The sequence below is a fragment of the Aquarana catesbeiana genome, linkage group LG07 (assembly GCF_042186555.1).
Source record: "Aquarana catesbeiana isolate 2022-GZ linkage group LG07, ASM4218655v1, whole genome shotgun sequence".
NCBI lineage: Eukaryota > Metazoa > Chordata > Amphibia > Anura > Ranidae > Aquarana > Aquarana catesbeiana.
Window position 1 is genome coordinate 316084505 of NC_133330.1, and position 26211 is coordinate 316110715.

Sequence of the window (26211 nt, forward strand, 5' to 3'; positions counted from 1 at the left end):
TCTGAGCGTCTCTGAGCTTCTCCAACTGTCTCCGAGCCTCTCCAAGCGTCTGAGCGTCTTCGAGTGTGTCTGAGCCTCTTCGAGCGTCTGAGTGTCTCTGAGTGTCTCAGAGCGCCTCTGAGTGTCTTTGAGTGTCCTTGAGCGTCTCTGGGTGTCTCAGAGTGTCTCCGGCACCCCCCACCCCCACCTCTGGTCACATGTGGTTCTGCATACACTAGCAGTGACACTGGAACTAATTATATGAGTTTCCATTGATTCCTATGGGGAAACTCGCTTTGATATACCAGTGTTTTGGATTATAAGCATTCTTCTGGAATGAATTATGCTCGCAATCCTTCGGTACTACTGTACTTTTTTTGTAATGGTTTATTTTTTTAGCTTATATTCAGAATTTTTATTTGGGGTGTTATCAGATATTCAGACCTTTCATTTTTATGCATGTTCTGCTTAAAAAAAAAAAAAAATGGCTTAGTGTAAATTGTAACGTTTTATACTCATGTGTTACATGTGATTTGGCTGCTGACTCCATTGTCTTTGTCTACAGTTGTGCGTTTCCAAGTGTCCGGATAGATTTGCTACCTACATAGACATGCAAGCCAACTGGTACAATAACAGCTACTGGGAATATTACCGGCAGTTCTGTAAGCCTGGCTTCAACAACCCCAGAAAGGTGAGTGGAGAAGGAGAAATGATTACATAAAATAGCCAGAAAATACACATGATCGTAATTACCCACCTCCCACCCAAGGTACGTCACATGATGTCATGGACTTCTAGAGGAGATATCTGAATGATGCCTACAGACATCATCCAGATATCATCTTTTTCAGTTATTATAGCGGCAGTTTAGCCTTTTACCTCTTGATCGTTCTTACAGGTGGCGGGAGGGGACGTCCCCCACCCCCCCTTTCCCGCCGCCCTCCGGTGCTTCTACCAGTTCGTCCGTGCGATCAGCGAGCGGGAGAGGGAATCCACCGGTGCCGCAAGTTGAGCATAGAGATTTTCAAGGGTCAGGTGGTCCCCGGCAATCTCTATGACCTTCGGAGGCTCGGGCATGACGTGTGGAACATCACGTCCAGCCCACCGGAAGTAAATTTTGCTGGGGACTCGGCTGCTGTCTTTCCTGCCTGGACGGTCTTATAGACTAGCCATGTGCAATTCGTTTAGTTCTGAATTTGTTTTGTAACAAATTTTGACAATTTCGTTAATTCTGAAACTTCTGAATTTTAAAATTTCTGAATTTTCGGAAATTCGAAATTTGGGAAATTAGAAAATTCTGAATTTCAGAAATTCGAAATTTCAGAAATTTTAAATTACGAATTTCCGAAATTTCGAATTTTCACATTTCTGAATTTTCGAAAATTCAAAATTTCGGAAATTTGGAAATTCGGAAGTTCGGAAATGAGAGAATTCGAAATTAGGAATTTCGAAAATTTTTATAAACTGAAAATTCAAAAATTTGGAAATTTGAAAATCCAGAAATAAGAATGAAAATCTGAAAATTCAAAAGAATGAAAAAATTTGAAAAGAAATCCCAATACCTATTATTTAATAGTTGTTATTATTAGTTAGTCATTATTTTGAATTTTACTGATTTTCTTTCTTTTTTTTCAGATTTTCTAATTTTTGGATTTTCTAATTTTTGAATTTCTGAATTTTCAAATTCCAAAAATTCGAAAATTCGAAATTTGGAAATTCGAAATTGGAAATTCGGAATTTGGAAATTCGGAAATCCGAAGATTCACATTTTCAAATTTCCAAATTACAAATTTTCGATTTTCGAATTTTTGGATTCCCGAATTTCCAAATTCCGAATTTTCGAAAAAAGCAAAAAAACGAATGAAACGAAAACAAACAAATTTTTTATCAGTGCACATGTCTATTACAGACCCACACATCTCTCCATAAAGAGAAACACACAGAAGCAAACGCATATGTACGTCGCTCCCACATATTTTAAAACAACATTCAGACCACAAAACCACACAAAATGAGGTATCGCCGTGAACGTTACAGAAGGAGTAACAGTTCTTGCCCAAGACCTCCTCTGTAACTTTAAACCGGTAACCTGTAACAAATGTTAAAGCATCGCCCTATGGAGATTTTTAAGTACCGAAGTTTGGCGTCATTCCACGAGTGTGTGCAATTTTAAAGCGTGACATGTTAAGGTATCTGTTTACTCGGTGTAACATCATCTTTCGCATTATACAAAACAAATTGGGCTAACTTTACTTTTTTTTTTTTTTTAATTCATGAAATTTTTTCAAAACGTGTTTGAAAAATCGCCGTGCAAGTACCGTGTCATAAAAAGTTGCAACAGCCCACATTTTATTCTCTAGGGTCTCTGCTAAAAAAACAAAAAAAACATATATAATGTTTGGGGGATCTGAGCAATTTTCTAGAAAAAAAATTATGATTTTTACATGTAGGAGCGAAGTGGCAGAATTGGCCATCATCTTTACTTATTAGGTTGATTAAGCAAAAATGAGTATCTACTTATTTGTATTAGACTAAAAGTCAAGAGAAAGCACAAACAGCCCGCTGGTATAGTGTAGCATTGTATAATGTACATGTATGTGGTCAAATTAGTAATACAGATCATGGGGCCCCTTTGCAAAAGTTTGATGGTTCCCCTGGCCTCCCTCTCTGTGGCATCTGGCAGTGTCCACTGTGATATTACTGTCACAGAACTTATGAAAAATAGATATAGCCTCCAAAACAGTAGTAATAATAAGAGATATATAGAAATTTGCACCATCATCATTTTTTTTATATGTCACAGATCTTGATATAAAATGTTTATATCAAGGACAGGCAGCAAGCGAGTTGTCGGCATACTACTAGGGAGCAACATTAATGATGGAAGTTGCCACGGAAGAGTAACAGTGCAGAGAATTAACTTTTTAACTTTAGTGGTAGCAATAATAATAATATATTTTATATGATGACATAATTGTTAGTGCTCCCGTACAAAATTACTCTTATAACATGATATATACTTCTTTAAGACCCCTTTCACACTGAGGCGCTTTTCAGGTGCTTTTGCGCTAAAAAAAAAGCGCCTGAAAAGCTCACGAAAACCTATTTCCATTAAAATCAATGAATGCTTTCACACTGGGGCAGTGGGCTGGCAGGGCGGTGAAAAAACACCCCTCTCCATTGAAATGAATGGAAAGTTCTTCAAAAGCGCCTGAAAAGTTCTTCAAAAGTGCTCAAATGTTTTACTGGCAGTTTAGAAGTGCCTCAGTGTGAAAGGGGCCTAAAGCCCAACTCCCGGCAGATAAAAAAAAAGAAGGTCCCTTGCAGTGGGGTTGCCTCCGCATTGCAAGGTTTAATAGCTCCTTTTGTCTAGGGGTGGGGAGAAACCGTTTTACTTACCTGATCCTCCACTTCCCCGGCTCAAGGTGCTCCCTTCATGCTCTGCTGGTGGACTGTCCCTCTGCATCCTCACATCCAGAGCAGGGCAAAGGACCTGGTCTTGATGATGTCAGGGCCTTAGATCGCTAGAGCACGGAGGTGCAAAAACTGCGAGGACCAGCTGAAATCCTCCAGTGAGGACACTAGATCCTGTGACAGCTGTCTAAGGCAGTGAAAAAAGGAGTAAAATGCATTATAGAGTGTATGTACCCAATGGAGAGGTCTGTATATTGGAAATATCAATAAACTGACTCTGAGGCTTTTAATATGGTGAACGTGTAGTCAGGTGCAGTCTATTTTCTACACTGCAGGTGGCGCTCAACCGCAGCGGCATTGCAGTTGGAACGGAAGTCAAGAGGAACATGGTTCCTTTGGTTTCCTGGGTCACTGGGGAAGTTGTTCAATTGGATATGATGCCACCCCATGTGACTCTGGCAGCCATCTTGGGTCAGGCAGAGCCTTTTTAAGGCCCTGGCTCCCAGGCTTGGTGCACATTCTGCGTGTGGGTAGTGTAGGGACAGGTTACCCATCTGACAGCAGTAGTGGTAGGCAGAGGTTCCTGGTGAGTAGGGAAAGAGCATGGACAGGCTATCTTTACTGGAAGACTCTCCGTTTGGGCGCAGACCAGCCAGGCTGCATTCTATCCTTCGAGACAGACATTGTTGGAGCATCTGAGATCTGCTGATACCATGTTCTCTGCAAAATTTTATGAGTGCACCCGGTTGGGTTGCCTTTCCACCAGGTAGTTGTGGACTTTAACTACAATACAGTTCTGTTATTACATCTGGTTTCCAAGTGTTTACTGCCACCACACCGCACCTCCCTACAAGTGGTTCCCCTCTTTCCTTTTTGGAGCTTCTGTAGAAACTGTGTAAGGTAGTTGCATTTCCCCCCCACTTTGCGATTTCCTCTCCATTGCTGTGGACATTTCCCTTCACTTTCTGTGTCTACGGGAAGTGAAGGCAAATGTCCCCAATGAAACACAGGGGGCAAAATAAAACCCAACCTAAGGTTTTAACCCTTCTTTATTACATTAAAAATGAAAAAATACGCTTTAAAATTTTAAAAATCCCCCCAGCTGACCATTTTGTTCAATTATAAAGATCCATAATAAATCGGAAATCTGTATCTTATAAAACAAGAATGGCATCACCCACATAGTGAAGTATGATTGGCAGCTATCTGGTTTTTGTATAAAAGTATAAATCTGTAGAAGCTTTACCTGATCTGTGATTATCTCAGTCTATTGCAGAAGATTTACGGGATGAAGACTGCCCATCTATGATTGTTCCAAGTAGGCCGTGTAAGTTCTTGTTGCTACCATATGTGTACTAGATAAGAGCATTTTAAATATAGAAATACTTATTGAAGTATTGTTTAATCTGGGCTACATTTCTACCTGGGTAAGATTACACAAGTTAAAGCCCCACTGTCTAAAATAATGAAAAATTGAAAAGGTTAGAACCCCTGTCAAGCTTTTATTGCAGGAATGTGTATATCAGAGGTGCTGAATTCTACTTATCAGTAGGTCATTTTTAAAGAAAGTCATTCACGTTCATATGGGGTGCAATAGCTCTGGTAAGGCCACTTTCAATAAAACAAGATGCCCCTTATATAGGGGACCCAAAGTTAAGGATCCACTTGTAAAACTTTTTTTGAGAGTGGCAGATCAATGATCTAAGAGTTTGAAATCTTTTAGTATTGGTGTTTGATCATAACAAGACATCATGGAACAGCAAACACATTACGTGGTTTCGGGAAATGTCTGAAACTCCAAAACTCACCTATTGACATTTGGTCGGCATACCAGATACACCACTTTTTGAAATCTATGATTGCTAAACATGGTAGCCTGCATAACCCCAATTCATTTGAAAACTTTTGTATGGATATGTCTTACGTACCCAACCTACTATCTCAGCTGTATACGTTACTGGTGTCCTCTCCTACAGGATTCGTCCCATCTTATATATCTAAGTGGGAGGAGAATCTACAGTTGACTTTCTCCCCAGCCAAATGGGCTTAATTGTTTGCATGCAAGTCTTCCATTGCTAACATATTTCAAGAGCAGGGCTACAAGATCTTATGTCGATAGTACAGGGTTCCAACTATGCTAAATAAAATCTTTCTGCAAACATACAATTTATGCTGGTGATGTGGCCGGAAAGAGGGCTCCTATCTGCATATCTTTTGGAACTTTCAAAAAAATCTGTCCATTCGGGAACAAGTATGACCCTTCGGGCACCCCTGGTCCTTGCCATGGCTCTAAGTAATGGGCCTCAACCTAGAACATTCCGGCTGGGTCTTTTACATACGCCTTGTTCGGGCGCAAGCTGCCCTCCCCCGACGCATATCCCCCTCCTTCCCTTCCTGCCCTCTTCCCCCCTTTTTTTTCCTTTTTTTCTTTCTTCCCTCTCGATTCTTTCTGTATTCCATTTTATCATATATATAAAGCAAAATATCTGGAGGGCACCGGGTTCCGAATCCTGGCAGGCATCTCATTAGGAAGGCCTGTTATGCACATATGGTGGTAAGCCTCCCTTTTCCTGCTCTTGCAATGTGCTATGTACTTTATATCAAAGGTCTTTGACCCCCTGACTCTTCTGTTACAGTTATACAAGTCGATCTCTCTTTGTTTCCATCAGCTGCCTCTGAGCAGCTTTGATACTGAAAATGTGACTGTTAACCCATACCTTTCGTTCAAATAAGAATTAAAAAAAAGATGTTTTATATAGTCTACACCTGAAACCAAGAAATTGTGCCGGTGACCCCAAAGGGTTTCCAAACCATCTGGCTCCCAATGCCTGTGAGATTAATCTTGTAAGCAAAAAACTGTGTAACACACCACCACTGTGCACATCTTACCGGAAGGACATGACCCTCATACATAGAGTGGTCGTATCAGGCTGTAGAGACATGAGCACATCCCTAATGAGACATGGTTCAAAGCTTCTCCATACTCCTCATGTCCTTGGAGGGCAATACAATAAATGTGTTATAAACCTCCCCGCTCCACATTGGGACATAAACAAAACCTCATGTATTCCAGAATTCAAGATGGGGACTGGAAGCTTGTGTGCACCGTGACGTGCGTCCTAGCTCGGCCAATGTATTTTATCATACGTGACGAAACACTTTACCTTTACAGAAGAAGGCCAGTTAAATGGGACTGACTACTATTAGCTATAAAATAACCTGGATAAATGAGGATCTTAACAGACATGGGACCTCTTCCATTACTGAAAATCTGAAAATTTTAGATGCCTGGTTATCACGCTGATCCTCTGGTTTCAATAGTTCATGAGTCACTGACCTGGAACATGCTAACAGTTCAGGGGTTTTGACTCCACTGGCTGTATACTTGAAAATTACTGAAGTTTGATGAACAGCATGTCAGTCAGACAAGTATTTTTTCAGAATATGGTCAGCATTGGCACTTGGTAGCCCATAAATGTACCTGTTTACAGGTTCCCTTTATGTAACAAAGTGTACCATTAGATTTGGAGCAGATGTATGCAAAATTACTGAGGTTAGCTTTCAGGGATAGCAGACAAGGAGGTCACAGACTTAACAAAAGGACCCCAGATTCTTTGATTAAGGATGTAGCTAGATTCATACAGAATAGGTGTCTCATCATGTCTGCATGTTGCCTGTTGATTGGCCCCTTCACAACTGTTTCAGAAGTTTAATGTTGCAGAATTGTCTGACCTTGTCTTTTCTTCTAACAGTTCTGCAGAGGTGCTTCCCTGACTTCTCAACCAGGAATGGGATCCTAACTGTTGCAAACAAGACAGAATTTAAGGACGGAGAGGGAAAAATGAGAAACGTCACACTTCTGAGAGAAGCAGCCAAGTAAGAAAAATTATTTATCATACAGTGAATTGTAGGACTTTAGGCATCAATGGTCAGTCCATCCATCAATGGTCAGTCCACGTTATTTCAGTTATCAATGGAATCTGGTTAGCCTGAATGACCCAATGGCTTCTTGTGGAATTTAGTATCTAACTCTCTTTCCCCTACTTCATCCTCGACTCTCACTTCTCATGCTAGAGCAGTGGTCCACCCCAGTGGTGGAAATGGTCATCAAAAAGGCTCCTGTGCAAGACCAGTTTCCGACCCTTTACCCATTCAACTACTGGCTAAGTAAAAACATTTGCTGTTTGTCTATTGACATCTATGTGAGAAAATCCCTTCTGACTCATATCTAGTGTAAATGGGCTCTGAGAGAACCCTTGCACAGTCTAAACAAATGGTATGTTAGCCTCTGGTCCATCTACGCGATGGTATGAAAAAGTTTCAAAACTAGCTCTGTTTACAAGAAAGTACTTTATTTATCTACACTTAAACACTATCACCTTCAAAATAGTCCCCTTGCACAGCAATACAGCGCTCTTAGCATTCCCGCCACCTCTGGAATGTGTCCTGGGAGTCTTCTTTTCGAAGCATGTCAAGCACCTCCTGCTATTCCTGCTGGATCCACAATGGTGTCAAAATGGCGACCTTTGAGCTTGATCTTCAACTCATTGCAGCGTCGCCGTAAACTTGCCGAATCATGTCAAATGTCCCTGCGGCAGATTTGCCTAGTTTCAGTGGAATTTGACTTTTGCTCTTTGTTCTAATTTGCTATCCATGATGAAATAGCAGAAGTGGTAACGCACATGGTCAGTATAGCACTAGTTGCACAGCTCCTGATGTACACAGGGCAATGTCCTTTGGCACACTGACTTATGAAGGTCGGTGCTCCCTGTGACTGTATTTGCAGCTTTGTGCTGCCATCTGTTGGTGTGTTACAAAAATTAGTCTCTAAACATTTTGATACCACCTCATATTGCATTCTCATTTATATAAACTCTTGCAGAGAGAGCCTAGGGAGAGTCAGGGACCCCGAGACAGATCTCTGTCCATTAGAGTGCCCGAGGGGTGTAGATAACTGTTAGCTGTTTTAACTCACCATCTTCCTAAGCCAGCAATACATTGACCGAAATTCTGCTGGACCGACCAAATTTCGATCCAGGTTGGGGCAGGCTGGTTGTACAGAAGTTAATCTACCGAACAACTTAGGTAAAAACCAGCTTGTTGGGTTTTTCCTGATTGATCAGTGCCGCCGGTTAAAGCCGGAAGCACTGATCAGTGTATTCTGACAAAGGGGAAGACTCTCCACTGTCACAATACAATAGCTCAGCAGTGATTCTACCTGTGGTGGGGAGGGGCTGTGTGTGACACGACATTGATCGCCGCTCCCGATTACAGGGAGCGGTGATCCATGTCAGTGTCACTAGGCAGAACGGGGAAATGCTTGTTTACATTAGCATCTCCCGGTTCTTCCTCACCGTGAGACGAGGTCCCGCAGACTCGATGTCCACAGGGATACCCGCGATCGTCTCAAGGTATACCTGAGGACATCGAGTCTGCGGGACCCGCGATCACGCTCACGGAGTTCCCGGCGGGCGCGCGCACGCCTGCAAGCCGCCTCTTAAAGGGTAACATACAGGTATGTTAATCTGCCTGTACGTGCTTTTCTGCCAACGTATATCTGCGTGACGCGGTCGGGAAGCGGTTAATGGCTGTGTGTTGAGTTTTTTGAGGGGACAGCAAATTTACACTGTTATACAAGCTGTACACTCACTACATTGTAGCAAAGTGCCATTTCTTCAGTGTTGTCACATGAAAAGATAGAATAAAATATTTACAAAAATGTGAGGGGTGTACTCACTTTTGTGAGATGCTGTAATTCTAGCACTACACTTTCTACATATACATTTATACATCCAACAGTGCTGGTTTATAGTGCAAATGTAGCCCTAATATTTTAGAGCCATTTATTCCAGTCTGCATACAGCATTCTATACCTAAGCCCAGATTGTAGGCGAAACGCGTCAAGAGAGTTACGTCTGGTAGGGACAAGGATGTTGGCTTGAGCATGTAATTTAAATAATGCTTATTGTGATTGAGGCAAAAAAGAACATGGGGGGGGGGGGGGGGGTGCATCCTAAACCTTTGCTTGTTAGCCTCACAATTATATTGTGCTGTATATATGAGGTTCAGAATGTGGTTTTGCATTGTTTTATGTGTTCATACATCCCATTTTGTAGTATGTATATTACTGCCGTTGTGTGTCATCAATGTGAGTTTAACTCTAATTCATCTCCATAACAAGGTGTATTTTGTTTTGTAGCCATGTAACTGTCATCCGACATGGAAACACAAGGTTATAGAGCACATTCTGCAATGTTCTGTGTATGGCTTATATGTGTTCAGCTGGAACAAAGCAATACTGACGCTTCACATTAATACGTTATCGAGCTGCACTGTGAATAACATCTAATGATGTTTAATACATTTTTAAAAGAAAAACTCATTCTTGGAGAGATTTGGCTGGAAGTGGAAAGGACTGTGCCCTGGAAGGATTGGGCATATTCATACAAAAAAAACTACATCTATGCACAAAAAAAAAAACACATTGACATAAACCAGAAATCAAATGTTAGAATAAAGCTAAAAAATAAAAGTCATGCTGGGATGGATAAAGGATAGTTTGAGTTCTGCAATATTTTTCCTAGAGAAAATGCTGCTCTAGGTTCCTTCAGCACTGCCCACAAAACTGAAAGACTAGGCAATTTGTCATGCAATATGAAAAGGAGAATGAGAGTTCTGATTGGATACTGATTCATTGATGGTGCATAAGAGATAACAACATGGTCAGGGAGATGCTTTATCTGGAAATTAAAGTAGAACTATAGGCATTTTTTTCTTTTTGCTAGAAGAAGAGAGGGTTATAGATTTTCCTTCACTTCCTGTCCCCTAACCAAACAGGAAGTGAGAGGCAATCCCTGCAAATTGAGGGAATTTCTTGGGTAACCCCCCCCCCCCCCCCCAGGTCACCAAAACTAGTGTCCCTCATTGGAAGATTCCCCCTCTATTACTTTTCTGGGGAAAACTCAAAATTTTGGATTTTCTTTTACTTTAGTTTTTAATGATAATGGTAAACAGGACAAATAGAGAGGATGAATCTCCTTAACGGGGGGCTCAGACAGCAATAAAAACTGATAGGTGTTCTAATCCCTCTCCACTCTATCCAGAATGATAAAAAAAAATGTTTGCCTTTAGTTATACTTTAAGGTGGAACTTTAGTCATTTTTTCATCTTTCTATCTATTAAATCTTCTGCCCTTGTTGTTGTTTTAACTTTGGATAATAAAACATTTTTTTTCTGCCAGTAAATCCCTTATACAGCCCACTTCCTGTTTCCTGTCTGGTTGTTAGCCTAGGCTTATGACATCATGCACAGCCCTCTCTCTCAATCTCGTGAGAGTTTGCCAGGCAGGGAGGTGGAATGAGTCATAAGAGGGCCAATGAGAGCTGCAGAGCTGGAGGTGTGCCTTTTTGTGTCTGTGTAAATCCAGGAAGTGAACAGGCAGCAGCTTCAGCTGCCCACAGTTAAAATGGTTGCAGCCAGACTCAGTGCAGTGAGATTTCTGCAGCATATTTGGCAAGTACAGAATCACAGTATATATAATGCAAAGTGGTTGGAGGGAAAGATGTTTTTATTACAGATTATGTTAGCAGACTGCAGTTCCTCTTTAAAGATGTTGTAAACCTCAGTCATGGAATCTGAGCAAAGCACATAAATCTGCAGTGTTTACTTGTTTCTCTCCAAAGCACTAAGTGTTGTTTCTCTCTGGTGCTTCATTCCTCTGTTATCAGCATGAGTCACTTCTGAGAAGTTTTCCTGACACATGAGATAAATTTGTGTCGGGAGAGAGGTGGGAAAGCTCAGAACGGCGCTTGTATATTCAGAACACAGTTCTTCTGTGTGGAGGTGGGTTCCTTTCCTCCAATCAGCTCTCACACAATAACTGCAGCCTCTCCGCCTCTCCTCTGTGCTGCTGACAGATGAAGAAAGATTTTTAACACAATCTGCACTTCTGAAAGGGTGTAGAGAAGAGAAGACTGCAGATAAACAGGTACAAGTTATGTAGGAGGATTTGTCTCATATCTGTGTATCACCTGAGGCCAATCACTTCATTGGATATATGGAGGGTTTACAGCTCCTTTAAGGGTGTCTGCCCACCATCATGCAGGACACATGTCGATTTTGAGAAGCAGGCTCAGTTACAATGAGTGATACCATGAAAACGTGTACCCTGCTTGATGTGGAACTTTATTGAAATTATCGAGGTGTTCAAGATTGATGAAAATACACTTACAGGTGTATTAAAACCTTTTAGCACAGCATAGTAAAGGATGGTGCTGACCAATCAGAATTCATCTGATCTGTCTGATAAACATTGGCAGAGAAGAGGAAGAACAGCAGGGTCTTCAAATCCCTGGACCGCTAGAGTGGCTGCGGGAGCCTCGACAGCTCAGGATCTCCAGAGGTAAGTACAGCGGGGACTGGGTGTTTAGGAAGAGGGTCCAGTGTTCACCTTTTCATGTTTTCTTTAAAAGCAAAGTAACCCTTTAACCGCTTCAGCCCCGGAAGATTTTACCCCCTTCCTGACCAGAGCACTTTTTGTGATTCGGCGCTGCGTCGCTTTAACTCACAATTGCGCGGTTGTGCGACGTTGCACCCAAACAAAATTGACGTGCTTTTTTTTCTTACAAATAGAGCTTTCTTTTGGTGGTATTTGATCACCTCTGAGGTTTTTATTTTTTGCACTATAAACAAAAAAAGAGACAATTTTGAAAAAAACACATTATTTTTTACTTTTTGCTATAATAAATATCCCCCAAAAATATATAACAAAAATGTTTTTTCCTCAGTTTATGCCGATATGTATTCTGCATTTTTTTGGTTAAAAAAAAAATCCCAATAAGCATATATTGATTAGTTTGCGCAAAAGTTATAGCGTCTACAAAATAGGGGATAGTTTTATGGCATTTTTATTTTTCATTTTTTTTTATTAGTAATGGCGGCAATCTGCATTTTTTATCATGACTGAGACATTATAGCGGACACATCAGACAATTCTGACACTATTTTGGGACCATTGTCATTTACACAGTGATCAGTGCTATAAAAATGCACAGATTACTGTGTAAATGACACTGGCAGGGAAGGGGTTAACCACTAGGGGGCGATGAAGGGGTTAAGTGTGTCCTAGGGAGTGATTCTAACTGTGGGGGGGATGGGCTACAACTCACATGACAGCGATCACCGCTCCCGATGACAGGGAGCAGTGATCTCTGTCATGACACAAGCAGAACGGGGAAAAGCCTTGTTTACATAGCCCGTTCAGAGGCTCAGTGACGTGATCACCAAGAGACCGGCGACATCGAGTCCGCTGGTCCCGGGGGGGCGGTCATGCCTGCTATCCCCGCCTCTTAAAGGGGACATACAGGTACGCCCATTTGCCCACCGCTGCCATTGTGCCGACGTATATCGGTCGGCAAGTGGTTAAACAACAAACAAATGTTTTTGATACACAGTACTTTAGCAAATTAAATGTCATCCACTGGGGTGACTACAATTATTAAATTATGCACGGGGGTGACTCCATGTGAAGAAACAGCGCTGGCTACTCTGGTCTATCACAAAATGAGTCCTAAAGTGAACAGTGCATATGGATAATGAGGTGAAAAAAGAATTGAATTTAAATACAATACATGTGAACTAAGAAGTTAAATTGATGCAATAAATGTGATCTAGCAAACACATAAATCCAAACAATAATACTGTATAAATATAAACCCTGCAAAAAATGATAACATTCACTAAAAAAAAAAGTCCTTTCAAGTGTATAGAATCATTGTAGTAATGATGAACCGTGATGAATGATGTGCAACATGGACAGCAAATCGCAAAACATTCCAAACGGACACCAGTGCAGGATATGATAGAAGTTCCTACTCACCGGACGTAGTTGACCATATTTGCCATATGGCAAGAGGAGTCAAATCAAGCTTGATGGTCTCCGTGACCGGAGGAGGAAAAGAACGGACCAATCCCCCCCACGTCCCTCCTCCTGATATCCTGTAGTTCCAAAACTGAGGTCTCTTAATGGGCAGTATGAAAAAGAAGAAAGAAACCAGAGATCCTCATAGCGTAAAAAAAGTTCTGGAATAGTTTATTGAATCTTGCTACAAGGTTACAACTTTAGAAATCCTCTCCCTGACTCACACAAATGGTAAGAACAGCAAGACCCATCTGCCAGGGTTGGCGTGCGTTTCACCTGGGGATCAGCGTAGCGCACCGTGCGTATCAACTTGACGCGTTTCATCATAGAAATGACATCATCAGAATGTCATCCAGTTGGGGTTTCGGTTTACTTTAATTTCCCAGGCGCAGGAAGTGGACAGTTATTGCTGTGTTCTATAGCTAAACATGTCAGTATTGCATGCAAGCCAACACTCAACACAAGAGGATGATGTGTACATTCTCATTACATAATGTTTAACCCATTAATGATGCCAGTGATGTATGGCCTCGATCGAGTCATACATCCGTGGTTGGAAAAAATAAGCTTAGCATGATAAAATAAATAATCCTAAAAGTAGCCATGCCCTTTTGACAGGATTTGGCATGTTGAAGATGATTCTGTCAAGTGGAGGCAATGAAGGCATTCATTTCAGTTTGTTAAAACTAGGATACTATTGTTGCCATCTAATGAATTGATGTGTCAACTGGTTTTTCGTCCTTCAAAATAGTTGCTTTCACTCTTATCAAAGAGGGGCCCTATTCAATAGCCTGAAGACAATTCTGATTTAGTAACATTATTATTTTTGCTGCCTGAAATTTATCCAGGTAGAGTCTACTGGAATGGTTCAAAAACTGTTCATGTACATTGAGGTACATTGAGGTTGACATTACTGAACCGGTACTAAAGCAGAAATATATATACGGTACTGCCGAAAGCAAGAAAACGGTGATCCAAATGCTTGAAAGGGCTGATATACACCTTGAAACTAAATGTAGACATAGCAGGGAGCCACGTGGTCTTGTCCATTGGTGATATCCAACAAGAGAGCAAACAAGAGAGACATAACAATTATCTTCCAATAGAAGACACTTCCTTTAGTCAATGGACAAGACCAAGCCTTTCACAACCAGATTTCTCATCGAACTCTAGGGATCCTTCTAAGGTTGCTAGAAGTTTTTGAAGCAGTGAGCAATTATACCCCTCAGACAAGTAAACACTGACACCAATTACCTTTTTAGCTATCTGTAAGGGGTAATTCTTCCCCATGACTACCAAAAAAAACCATCCAGCACCCAATTCAAAGTCTTCCCCAAAAAAGGACTATGGCAGGCAATGGTTTTTAACGATGCAGCCCTCAGACTGGCCGGTCTTCCAAGTACTGTAAAAACGTACACTTTCGATGGTACTTTCTGCACCTACCATGGTGACCACAGGTAACAGGGAATCAGGGTTCGATTCGGAGGAAGAGGGAGCAGATGCCTAGTGCATTACCTCCAAAACCATTTATTAAAAGCACACAACAGTGTTATACTCACAAAACTGGAATAAAATCAAGCTTATCAAGTGAACTGCTCCAGCAGGTGAGACGGGTGACTCGTCTATTGCCACACGGTGGAAAACCTTACACAATTCAGGGGACAGACCTCCTTCCTCGGAGCTACAGAGTTTGTCCCTCGAAACGTGTAAGCTTTTCCACCGTGTGGCAATAGACGAGTCACCCGTCTCACCCGCTGGAGCGGTTCACTTGATAAGCGTGATTTTTGTTTTCTAATTTTGTGAGTTTAACACTGTTGTGTATTTTTAATAAATGGTTTTGGTGGTAATGCACTAGGCGTTTGCGCCCTCTTGTCCATGACTACCAATGTTAAGCTGGATATATAATAGTAGAATTCCATTTAAAAAAAGAGTGTTAATTCGATTTTCCAATTGTTAGTGGCGGTAAAATTGATGTTCGTTTTCATTCACATTGCTGAGAAAAAGGAGCAGGATGGAAATTTTTCCTCAAACAAACACATTTCTAACAATGAACATAGTTTTTGTTCGGTAAAGTTAAAACTGAATTTTAAAAGCAAATTCAATTTTAAACTACTTTTGAATGACATTTGTCAAGCTGTTGAATGTATTGAGAATTTTTCAACAAATTTATGCATTCTTGAAAATATCTACAAGTATTTAGCCAGCTTATAGAGCAATCTTCCCACAGATTACCTTTGTAATGAGGCATTTTTTCCAGGCCACCAGTGAAAGGGGACATTGATCTACTAAGCATCAACGTGAGCATCAACACTCACAATGACTGTATAGAGCCAAATGTACTTTGATATAGATCGGGAGTCTCCAAACTTTCTAAACAAAGGGCCACTTTACTGTCCTTCAAACTTTAGAGGGTCCAAACGGTGGCCACTGAGAGTAGAAAAGTTGCTGACATCAGTGGGAAAAAACAATGCCCCATTGTTGGTGTCAGTGGAAGGAATTGTGCCCCATTGTTGGTGTCAGTGGGAGGAATTGTGCCCCATCGTTGATGTCAGTGGGCACCATTGTTGGGGGTCATTGGGAGAAATTGCACCCCATCGTTGGTGTCAGTGGGAGGAATTGTGCCCCATCATTAGTGTCATTGGGGCTCATTGTTATGCCCTGTACACACGGTCGGACATTGATCAGACATTCCGACAACAAAATCCATGGATTTTTTCCGACAGATGTTGGCTCAAACTTGTCTTGCATACACACGGTCACACAAAGTTGTCGGAAAATCCGATCGTTCTGAACGCGGTGACGTAAAACACGTACGTCGGGACTATAAACGGGGCAGTAGCCAATAGCTTTCATCTCTTTATTTATTCTGAGCATGCATGGCACTTTGTGCGTCAGATTTGTGTACACACGATCGGAAATTCCGACAGCGGATTTTGTTGTCGGAAAATTTTATAGCCTGCTCTCAAACTTTGTGTGTCGGAAATTCCTATGGAAAATGTGTGATGGAGCCTACACACGGTCGGAATTTCCGACAACAAGGTCCTATCACACATTTTCCATCTGAAAATCCTATCGTGTGTACGGGGCAATAGAGTAAGTGGGGGGGAATTATGCCTTATTGTTGGTATCAGTGGATGAAATAGTGACCCAAGGGCTAGATAAAAGAAAGCAAATGGTCACATCTGGCCCCTGGGCCGTAGTTTGGAGACCACTGATGTGGAGGGTGCCAAGTATGAAAAGCAGGGGCATTGCTAGGTCTGCAAAAGATCTGGGGCTAGAGCCCATAGCAGCGGTCGCCAACCTTTTTGCAGGCCTGCGGGGGGGGGGTCACGCCGGTGGTAAGCCATATTTTGCAAGCAATGGCTAGTGTTGGCGCTTCAATCATCATGGCACCATGGTTGATATGGTGTCAGGGTGATTGAAGCGCATTGTTTCTATTGTTACATTCTAATATATAATGAAGTGCTTCAACTTACCATAATGCACAATCAGTGGGAGCCCTGTGCATGTCACTTGCCCTATCTCCTGCCACCAGATGCAGCGTGTTACTTGCCCCCAGATGTGGATTGTCGCTTGCCACTTTCACCTGGCAGCAGATGTGGATTGTCACTTGCCACATCACCTGTCACCATTTGCAGATTGTCACTTGCCACGTCACCTGCCACCATTTGCAGATTGCCAGGTCACCTGCCACCATTTGCAGATTGCCAGGTAACCTGCCACCATTTGCAGATTGCCACGTCATCTGCCACCATTTGCAGATTGTCACTTGCCACGTCACCTGCCACCATTTGCAGATTGTCACTTGCCACATCTCCTGCCACCATTTGCAGATTGCCACTTGCCACGTCTCCTGCCACCATTTACAGACTGCCACTTGCCATGTCTCCTGCCACCATTTGCAGATTGCCACTTGCCACATCTCCTGCCACCATTTGTAGATTGTCACTTGCCACGTCACCGGCCACCAGATGTGGATTGTCACTTGCCATGCCAGCCGGTGCCACCAAATGTGCATTGACACTGCATTGGTGGCAGGCTGGTCCATTTAGTGAGGGCAGAAAAGTGGTGATGCGGGCAGGCAGTGAGAGATGATGACATCTCGCTGCTCCCCGCCGCACCTCTGACATTGAAGCAAGGGGGGTCTGGCTGCAAAGTGGAGCTCCACCAATGACAGGATGCACGTGACCCCCACTCCACCATGCTGTGTGGGTGGAACAGCGCTGATGTGTAGCGGGCAGTGAGAGATTATGTTATCTCTCTGCTCCCCGCCGCACCTTGAAGAGGCCCGGCTGTGAAGAGCGCTGATGTGGAGCGGGCGGAGAGAGATGTCATCTCTGCTTGTCTGCCCGCTCGCTTCTCTCCTCTCCTCTGCCTGTCTCATGCAGCCAGCCCGCCCACGGCAGCAGCCGTGGCAGCGACCCACTGATTAGGCAGGGACCCTGCGGCAAGAGACTCGGGGCTATGGGCCCCAGATTCGGGGCTTTAGCCCCAATAGCCACCCCCTAGTGACGCCCCTGATGAAAAGTATGGCACATTGCTTTTTCTTTTATTTATTCTTCTATCTGCAACTTGGTTTTCAAACAAAGGTACCACAAGGTGTAATTATAATAATTATTAGCAGGCGTTCCCTGAGATCTGAAAGTTATTTCAAGGGATACTTTGTGTTAAAAAGAAACCAGTGAGGTTTGGCTTTTATGGCCAATTCAATTAGTCTATTCTGTGAATCAATAGACCAATTCATAAGGTTTTTACATCTAAACCCCAGGAAAACAGCAAAATATATTGTCGAAATACATACATGAGAGCTGCTTTACCTACAAAAGTATTTGTATATTGATATACACAACCCTACCAGATATCAGAGAGTGTCTGGTGACCTGGCTTTTCTCTACAATGGAGCGTGGTCACCCCCTAACCCTCTCCCTGTGATTGGACAGTAGCAGTACAGGGATTTTTTATCACTCTGTTCACATGTCCCTTACCAACTCATATGTTGTGCATCACACCTGATTGGCTCCTGGTTCCGCCCCTTCCTCTCCCAGACTGCCGCTGTACAGGACATTACAGGATATCAAGTACCCACACTAGTTACATTTAAAATAAAATTTTTCTTTTCCTAAACACATACCTGAATTAATGTGTGTTTCTACCTGGAGTTCAGCTTTAACCATTTCAGTTGCTATATACAGGCATATGACAGACTACCTATACCTTTGGGCAGGTCCTATCTATTTTTTATTTATTTTTTTATATTTGTCACTGTTGACTAGGGCCCTAAGGGATTTATGCGTAATTCCTAACATTTGGCTTGAAACTGAATTTGTTTCTTATTTGCATATAACATTTGTTGCATAGATGCCATATGGCTGCCTATTAGAACATTTTACTAACTGGATTTCTAACTCAATCTTGTATGGATCTTAAATGTATATGTAAGGTTCATCGTGTACATTACAATGGTTATATACTGACACTGAATTAAGGTTGAAAAAAAAAATACATCCATCAAATAATAAATCTTTTTCTATCCCCCCAAAGGAGGGACACTTGGCACATGTTTTAACATCTTCTGAATGCCCCATCCCTCCCAACTGCCAGTATGAATAAGGTGCACTAAAAGTTTAAGGTTTGTTGGCACTGCTGTACTGACTTGAACATTTGAGCCTCATGGCTGAATAAGGTGCTTGTTGTGCCATTGTCACCAGTCAAATACCATTGCGTGGCATTGCCAAGGTGGCACCATGGTTCCTATCCAAGTCACTATCAGTTAAATACCAATGAGTGACATTGCCATGGTGGCACCATGTTTCCTATTCAAACTGTTACTTGCAGTTTACATAAATTTCCTTGGCACGTCACATTCCTGATGATGAACTGTTAATGGAAAAAAAAACTGAAAACATTTTTATAGGAACACTCCATAATTAATCAATGGGGGATCAGTATGAGCAGTTCCAAGGGCTGTGCTTGGGCAAAGCACAGGTTCACTTTAGGGGCTCCTTTACCCTTATGCATGCTCGATGCATTGATCCACATTGTGGTGCCCATTCATTTTCATACGGAACCGGCATACACATGACATTTTTCTCAAAACACCGCATCTATGTTTTCTGATGTGTGTACTGTAGTGCTTTGAGGGTCAGGTGTGTCATTTACTGCATGGATGACAGTAGGGCTCCTGTTAGGAATGAATGGGAGCACCCCCAAACCACATGCACAGTAGACATATGCAGAACTGAAAAATGTGTTTAATTTTGTTTTGGATAGATTCGTTATGTTACTAATTTAGTTTCGTTATGGAATTTGTTCAGTTTTTTTAGGAATTCGTTTAGTCTCAATTCCGTTACATTTCATTTTCATTAGTTTCATTTATTAATTTTCAACTTTTCAGAATGATTAAAATTAAGATCGGTCGAAAAACAATGGACCGATCCAAATTCTGTGTGAAGAAATAGCTGGTTGTTAAGCAGCGAACCAGGAAGCCAGCCGCCAGCGTCCTTAACAACCATGAGTCTTCATCTGTCAGCAGACTTCCTCACTGACCCCATGCCAAAATAAAAATGGCATAGGGTCCCCCCGAAAAATCCATACCAGACCCTTATCTGAGCATGCAGCCTGGCAGGTCAGAAAAAGGAAGGAAGGGGAGAGCGAGCGCCGCCCCTCCTGAACCATACCAGGACACATGCCCTCAACATGGGGGGGTGCTTTGAGGTGGGGGGGCTCTGCTTTGAGGTGGGGGGGCTCTGCCCCCCCACCCGTAGACCCCGACAACCACAGTCCAGGGTTGTTGGGAAGAGGCCCTTGTCCCCATCAAGGTGCTCCCCCCCTGCCCTAAAGCACCCACTCCCCCCCCCCCCTGTTGAGGGCATGTGGCCTGGTATGGTTGAGGAGGGGGGCCGCTCACTCATCCCCCCCTTTCCTGACATGCTGGGCTGCGTGTTCAGATAAGGGCCTTGTAATGGATTTTGGGGGGGGGGCCTACGCCATTTTTTTACCGTTTTTCTATTGCCGGGTAACTTCTGGCATTCTTTTCTTTACATTCATTTCTCAGTGGGGAAGCCATATATATATATATAAAACATACATACAACCCTGCTAATCCTTGCTCGATTGGTTATTGTGGAGCTTCTCTTTAGGCTCCATTCACATTTATGCATGTTGCTTTTGAGTGTTTCTGCAGTGCTTTTTGGGTTTTTGAAGACGCAATTTTACCGCATTTTGCTGCGATTTGCATTTTGCAGCTTCTCCGTTGAAAGCTATTAAACCAATAAAGCACAGTTTTGCGTTTTAAAAAAGTCCCTTACCCTTTCTAAAAATGCAGAGGTAAAAAAAATGCATCCATAGGAACTCACGTTAAAAATGTCCTGCGTTTCTTCAAAAAGCATGAAAAAACGCATTGGTGTGAATTGAGCCTAATGGCCCTATCATACTAGCGGGAATGTGGTGTGGTGCATATAACACATACCTGCTGGGGTGTGTTCTGCACCTGTGTGGCAATGCTTTCTTACAACGCATTGCAGTGTTTGTTTTTGTTCTCTTTTTTTTTTTTTTATCTAACATAACTGAAACTTACAAAAAAAATATATAATTCTATGCACAACAGCGCATTGCAACATGCTGCCATGCCTAGTTACACATTGTTTTGCATTGCATAAAAATGCACACAATCTTAATTTTATGCATCACACCCAAAGCAGCATTATGGTGTTAATAGGGAACATAGAAAACAATTGTTTTCTCTGTGTCCTGACATTGAGCCTGCGTTGATCAGTGCCAATAAGCATAGGCCAATGCACTTTGTGTGAACAAGCTCTTAATTCAGTGTAAGTAAATAATCCTCATTGCTTATTTTTTGAAAGCACAACAAAAATAAAACATAATTTTTTGCTTTCTTTTGACCCAAGTGGTATCAATAGCGTGCTTGACGCACGATCCATCGGGATGAAGATTTTCGAGGACTACGCTAGCTCCTGGTACTGGATTTTAATGTAAGTGGTAGATATTGCCTTTCCTTTGATAAAACAGTTAAAAGCAGGATATGACCTGCCCTTAATTATTTCCAGGTTGTGACAGTTTCTCGATGTACAACTGAATAAAGGAAGTTTTTGATCTCAAAAATGGTCACATTTAACAAAACGACTCGCTTTTTCAGTATGTTGAGATTTTTGGCAAAGGGTAAATAATTTAATTTACTGAAAAAGCAGCCAGTGCTGATAACGTATCTTTTTTAGATTCTTTAGACGACTCTTTTGTAGCCATTTATAATTCTAAATAAACATCCTGCTCTTGTATTTTGCTTATTTTTCCCCCGATAGAGCTCTCTTCATTGCAATGGTCATCAGTCTGTTGTTCCTGATTCTTCTGAGGTTTACTGCTGGGGTGTTGTTTTGGATTTTTATAGTTGGTGTTCTTGGAGTTGTTGGTTATGGTAAGTGACGTTAATTTTTTTTTTTTTTTTTTTTAGAAATAGAATTTCCCCACCTGTTTCAAGGGGTGATGTGATTCAGTAAATGAAAACATATGAAATGTATTATACTAAAAATAATCTTAAAGGTTGCCTTATCATGCCTGCATGTCAGTTTTAATAAAAATCTGACTTTTACCATTTTAAACGCTTGTTTCATATTTCATTAAGGGATTTTAAAGGACCAGTCTACCCAAGAGTGGTATTTTAGTTGTAGATGGAACCTGGTGGGCTAAATTAGCCCCTGGTTTTAACGTGTCTTCAGTACGCCAACAGTGAGATCTCTATAATTCCCAACTCGGCTTTTGTCTACATGGGAGTGTAGCGCTACTCCCGTAGGAGCCGCATGATTACTGTCCAGGTCTTCCCCACAGGCACATTATTCACACTTTTCATCAATGATCAGTCTAGGGCAGGGATCTCCAAACTTTTGAAACAAAGGACCAGTTGACCACCCTTCAAACCTTACAGGGGCCAGGCTTTGGCCAGTGGGAGTGGAAAAATGCCCTGGCATCAGTGGGAGTAAATAATGGTGGTCAATGGGAGTAAAAAAAATGGCACCATTGGTGTCAGTGGGAGGAATAGTGCCCCATTTTTGGTGTAAGTGGGAGAAATATTGCCCCATAATTGGGGTCAGTGGGAGAAATAATTCCCCATCTCTGGTGTCAGTGGGAGGAATGATGCCCCGTCTTTGGTGTCAGTGGGAGGAATAGTGCCCCAAGGGCCGGATAAAGACAAGCAAAGGACCACATTTGACCCACGGGCCGCAGTTTGGAGACCCTTGGTCTAGGGGAAGTTGTTTCTGTGGTTTTTAGTTTTGGAGAACTTAGATAGGGTTGAGAGTAGTGGTGGGGTACTCCAAAAAAAAAGAACTATGTACAACTGAGGACTTGGGTATTCTTCGGGACAAGCTACTGTATGTTACATATTCTACATGGGAGCACATTTTTAAAACAATATATATTAACAAATTTTAACAAAATTATACTATATGGTCAAACATAGGTGGACATGTTTCGAAATTATGAAGTTCAGGTGATTCCAGTGAAGGGTACAAATAATGCTGCAGCATACAGTACAAAGACATTTTAGACAATTGTGCACTGCCAACCTTGTGGTCCTTGGGGAAGATCCTTTTCTGTTCAATTATGACTGTGCCAGCTCCATTAAGACATGGTTCTGATGAGATTGGTGTGGAGGAACTTGTGAGTCCTGACCTCAATCCTATTAAACACTTCTGAGATGAACTGGAATGATAACTGTGAGCCAGTTCTTCCATCCAATATCCGTACGTAACCTTACAAATGCTCTTTGGTTGACACACTCCAAAATCCTGTGGAAAGCCTTCCCAAAAGAATGGAGGTGATTATAGCCACAAATGGGGACATCTCTAAATTAATATCCATGGTTTGAAATAGGATGTCTGAAAAGCTCTTAAAGGTGTTGGTCAGGTGTCCACAAACTATATAGTGCATATGAAACTGATCACAATCACATGTACACTATATTGTCAAAAGTATTGGGACACCGGCTGTTACACGCACACGAACTTTAATGACATCCCAGTCTTCGTCCGTAGTGTCCAATATTGAGTTGGCCCTCCCTTTGCAGCTATAACAGCTTCAACTCTTCTGTGAAGGCTGTCCACGAGGTTTAGGACTGTGTCTATGAGAATGTTTGACCATTCTTCCAGAAGCACATTTGTGAGGCCAGGCACTGTTGTTGGACGAGAAGGCCTGGCTCGCAGTCGGGTTGAGGTCAGGACTCTGTGCAGGACAGTCAAGTTCCTCCACCCCACCTGGCATAGATGCCTTATGGGTTACTGTAATTAACTGGGGGGGGGGTTGTTAGTTACCGTGTTTCCCTGAAAATAAGCCCTACTGTGATTTTCGGGGAGGGCTGCAATATAAGCCTTACCCTAAAAATAAGCCCTAGTTTAAAGTGGTTGTAAAATCCCAAACTGCACTGTATTAAAGTGGTATATAATGTAAACTCTGTATGTTTCTGTAATCTATATGTGATAAATACCTTGGTTACAGCGCCACATGGCGCTCAGCTGATTCCCCCCCCCCCATGCTGCTCTCCTCCTCTTCTATCAGCCATCAGAGGGGGGATCTCAGCCCCCCTCCCCGCAGCCCTTGGAGCGGAAAAGACCAATCAGGCGGGTCTTAAGATGGTATTTTTCACAAATAGATTACAGAAACATGCACAGTTTACATATTATAATACTCCAATACCGTGCATTTTAGGATTTTACACCCACTTTTACTCAGTTCCACTGGTCACTGGGGATTCCTGACAGACAGGGAGGGATATGGGAAGAGAAGACAGCACATGACAAGCCCTACCTCGAAACTGGGTCTTTTGTTGTCAAAATTAATATAGGACCCGGGCTTATTTTTGGGGAAACACACTAGTTAAGGACTAGCCACTGTTTCTGTGCAGTTATGTTGGCCCTGTGTGGTCTACTATGGTAGCAATGGTTTTGTGACTGCGCTGCCTTACTTTGTTTGCACTTTATTCAAAACTTTAAAAAAAATGATTTTCGATATATAAAAAAAAGTTCCTTCACCTCAGACTCGCTCATCCATGTTTTTATGGACCTTACTTTGTTCACTGGTAAGCAGTCATGTTGGAACAGGAAGGGGCCATCTCCAAATTTTTCCTACACAGTTAGGAGCATAAAATTGTCCAAAATGTCTTGGTATACTGACGACTTAAAAGTTCTCTTCACTGGAACTAAGGGTCCAAGCCCAATCCCACACCATAATTCCCCCTCCACCAAATGATTTGGACCAGTGCACAAAGCAAGATCCGTAAAGATATAGATGAGCTAGCTTGGGGTGGAGGAACCTGACCTCAACCCGATAGAACACCTTTGAGATGAATTAGAGCTGAGACTGCGAGCCAGGCCTTCTTGCCCAACATCAGTGCCTGACCTCACGAATGCGCTTCTGGAAGAATGATCAAACATTCCCATAGACACACTCCTAAACCTTGTGGACAGCCTTCCCAGAAGAGTTGAAGCTGTTATAGCTGCAAAGGGCCAACTCAATATTGAACCCTACGGACTAAGACTGGGATGCCATTAAGTTCATGTGCGTGTAAAGGCAGGTGTCCCAATACTTTTGATGATATAGTGTATATTTAATTGTAAAAATGAACCTAAAAAAAAGATTATAGATTAAATTCAAGTTGCAGTTGATTTTCTCATCAAATTTGGTGAAGCTGTACAACACACATGTCTGCGCCTTGTCCTGGCTCCATCTATTTAGTCTATTAAACTGTCACAAAATAAGATGAAATCCACACCAAAAATACTTTTCAAGATAATGTTACATTAATAGTATAAAACTTTCTGAAACAATGTGATCATTCCTTGGTATCCATTCTGTGTATGAATTACATTTCTCTATCTTTGCTTCTAGGAATTTGGCATTGTTACTGGGAATATGACAGTTTGAGAGGCGTCCCGGGATCTGACCTCACTATCTCTGACATTGGGCTGCAGACGGACTTCCGAGTCTACTTACAGCTCAGGGAAACCTGGCTGGCGTTCAGTGAGTATGTCTTTACGGTCTAAAATGTCAGGCGGGGCTAGAAGCAGCCAGTAAGTCCAGTAACAGACAGCAACCAACCAGATTTTACTTTACTGGAGTCCTACAAGTGAAAGAAGATTTGCCATTGGTCACTCAGGTTATTTACTTGTTGTGGTTGCTTTTTCAAATGCATTAAAGTAGACCTATGATCAGATATATTTTTCTTAAAAGAGACATTCTGGAATTGAAAAAAAAACAAGCAATTAGACATGTGCAAAATGTTTTGTTCCGAATTCGTTTTTTTTAACAAATTTCGAAAAATTCGTTAATTTGGAAACATCCGAATGAATGAAAACCCATTTAACAAAACTTTGTGAATTCGAAATTCGAAAATCTGAAATCCCGAAAAATGTGAAAATCTGAAATAATGACTAACTATTAACCACTAGAGGACCAGCCGCTGCAATTATACTGCGGCAGATTGGCTCTCCTGGGCAAATCACTGTAGCTGTACGTCGGCCGCTTTAAGACCACTAGGGGGCACGTGCGCGACGACAGAGCGATGCGCGTGCCTGGCAGCCGTGATGTCCGCCGGGCACCCACGATCGCTCCTAAGAGAGACAGAATGGAGATCTGTCATTGTAAACAGACAGATCTCCGTTCTGTCAGGGGAGAGGAGATCGGTCTGTTGAACAACAATCGTTCTCCAGGCAGTCCCATCCCCCCACAGTTAGAATTACTCCCTAGGACACACATTTAACCCCTTGATCGCCCCCTATTGTTAACCCCTTCCCTGCCAATGACATTCAGTAATGGGTGGCTATTTTTAGCTCTGATCACTGTATAAATGTCAATGTCCCAAAAAAAGTGTCAAAGGTGTCCAATCTGTCCAC

General features: G+C 42.2%; 1 protein-coding gene across 3 annotated transcripts in view; it reads left to right on the plus strand.

Annotated features, from left to right (window-relative positions):
* The window catches only part of SLC44A5 (solute carrier family 44 member 5), a 297524-nt gene that overhangs the window by 192948 nt on the left and 78365 nt on the right, over positions 1-26211 (plus strand). For all 3 annotated transcript variants that reach the window (XM_073593722.1, XM_073593723.1, XM_073593720.1), the window contains exons 6-11: positions 545-670; positions 4660-4720; positions 7146-7269; positions 21220-21303; positions 21631-21743; positions 25208-25339. In XM_073593722.1, coding sequence (XP_073449823.1) covers positions 545-670; positions 4660-4720; positions 7146-7269; positions 21220-21303; positions 21631-21743; positions 25208-25339 — 640 coding nt within the window. The remainder of the gene's footprint in view (positions 1-544; positions 671-4659; positions 4721-7145; positions 7270-21219; positions 21304-21630; positions 21744-25207; positions 25340-26211) is intronic.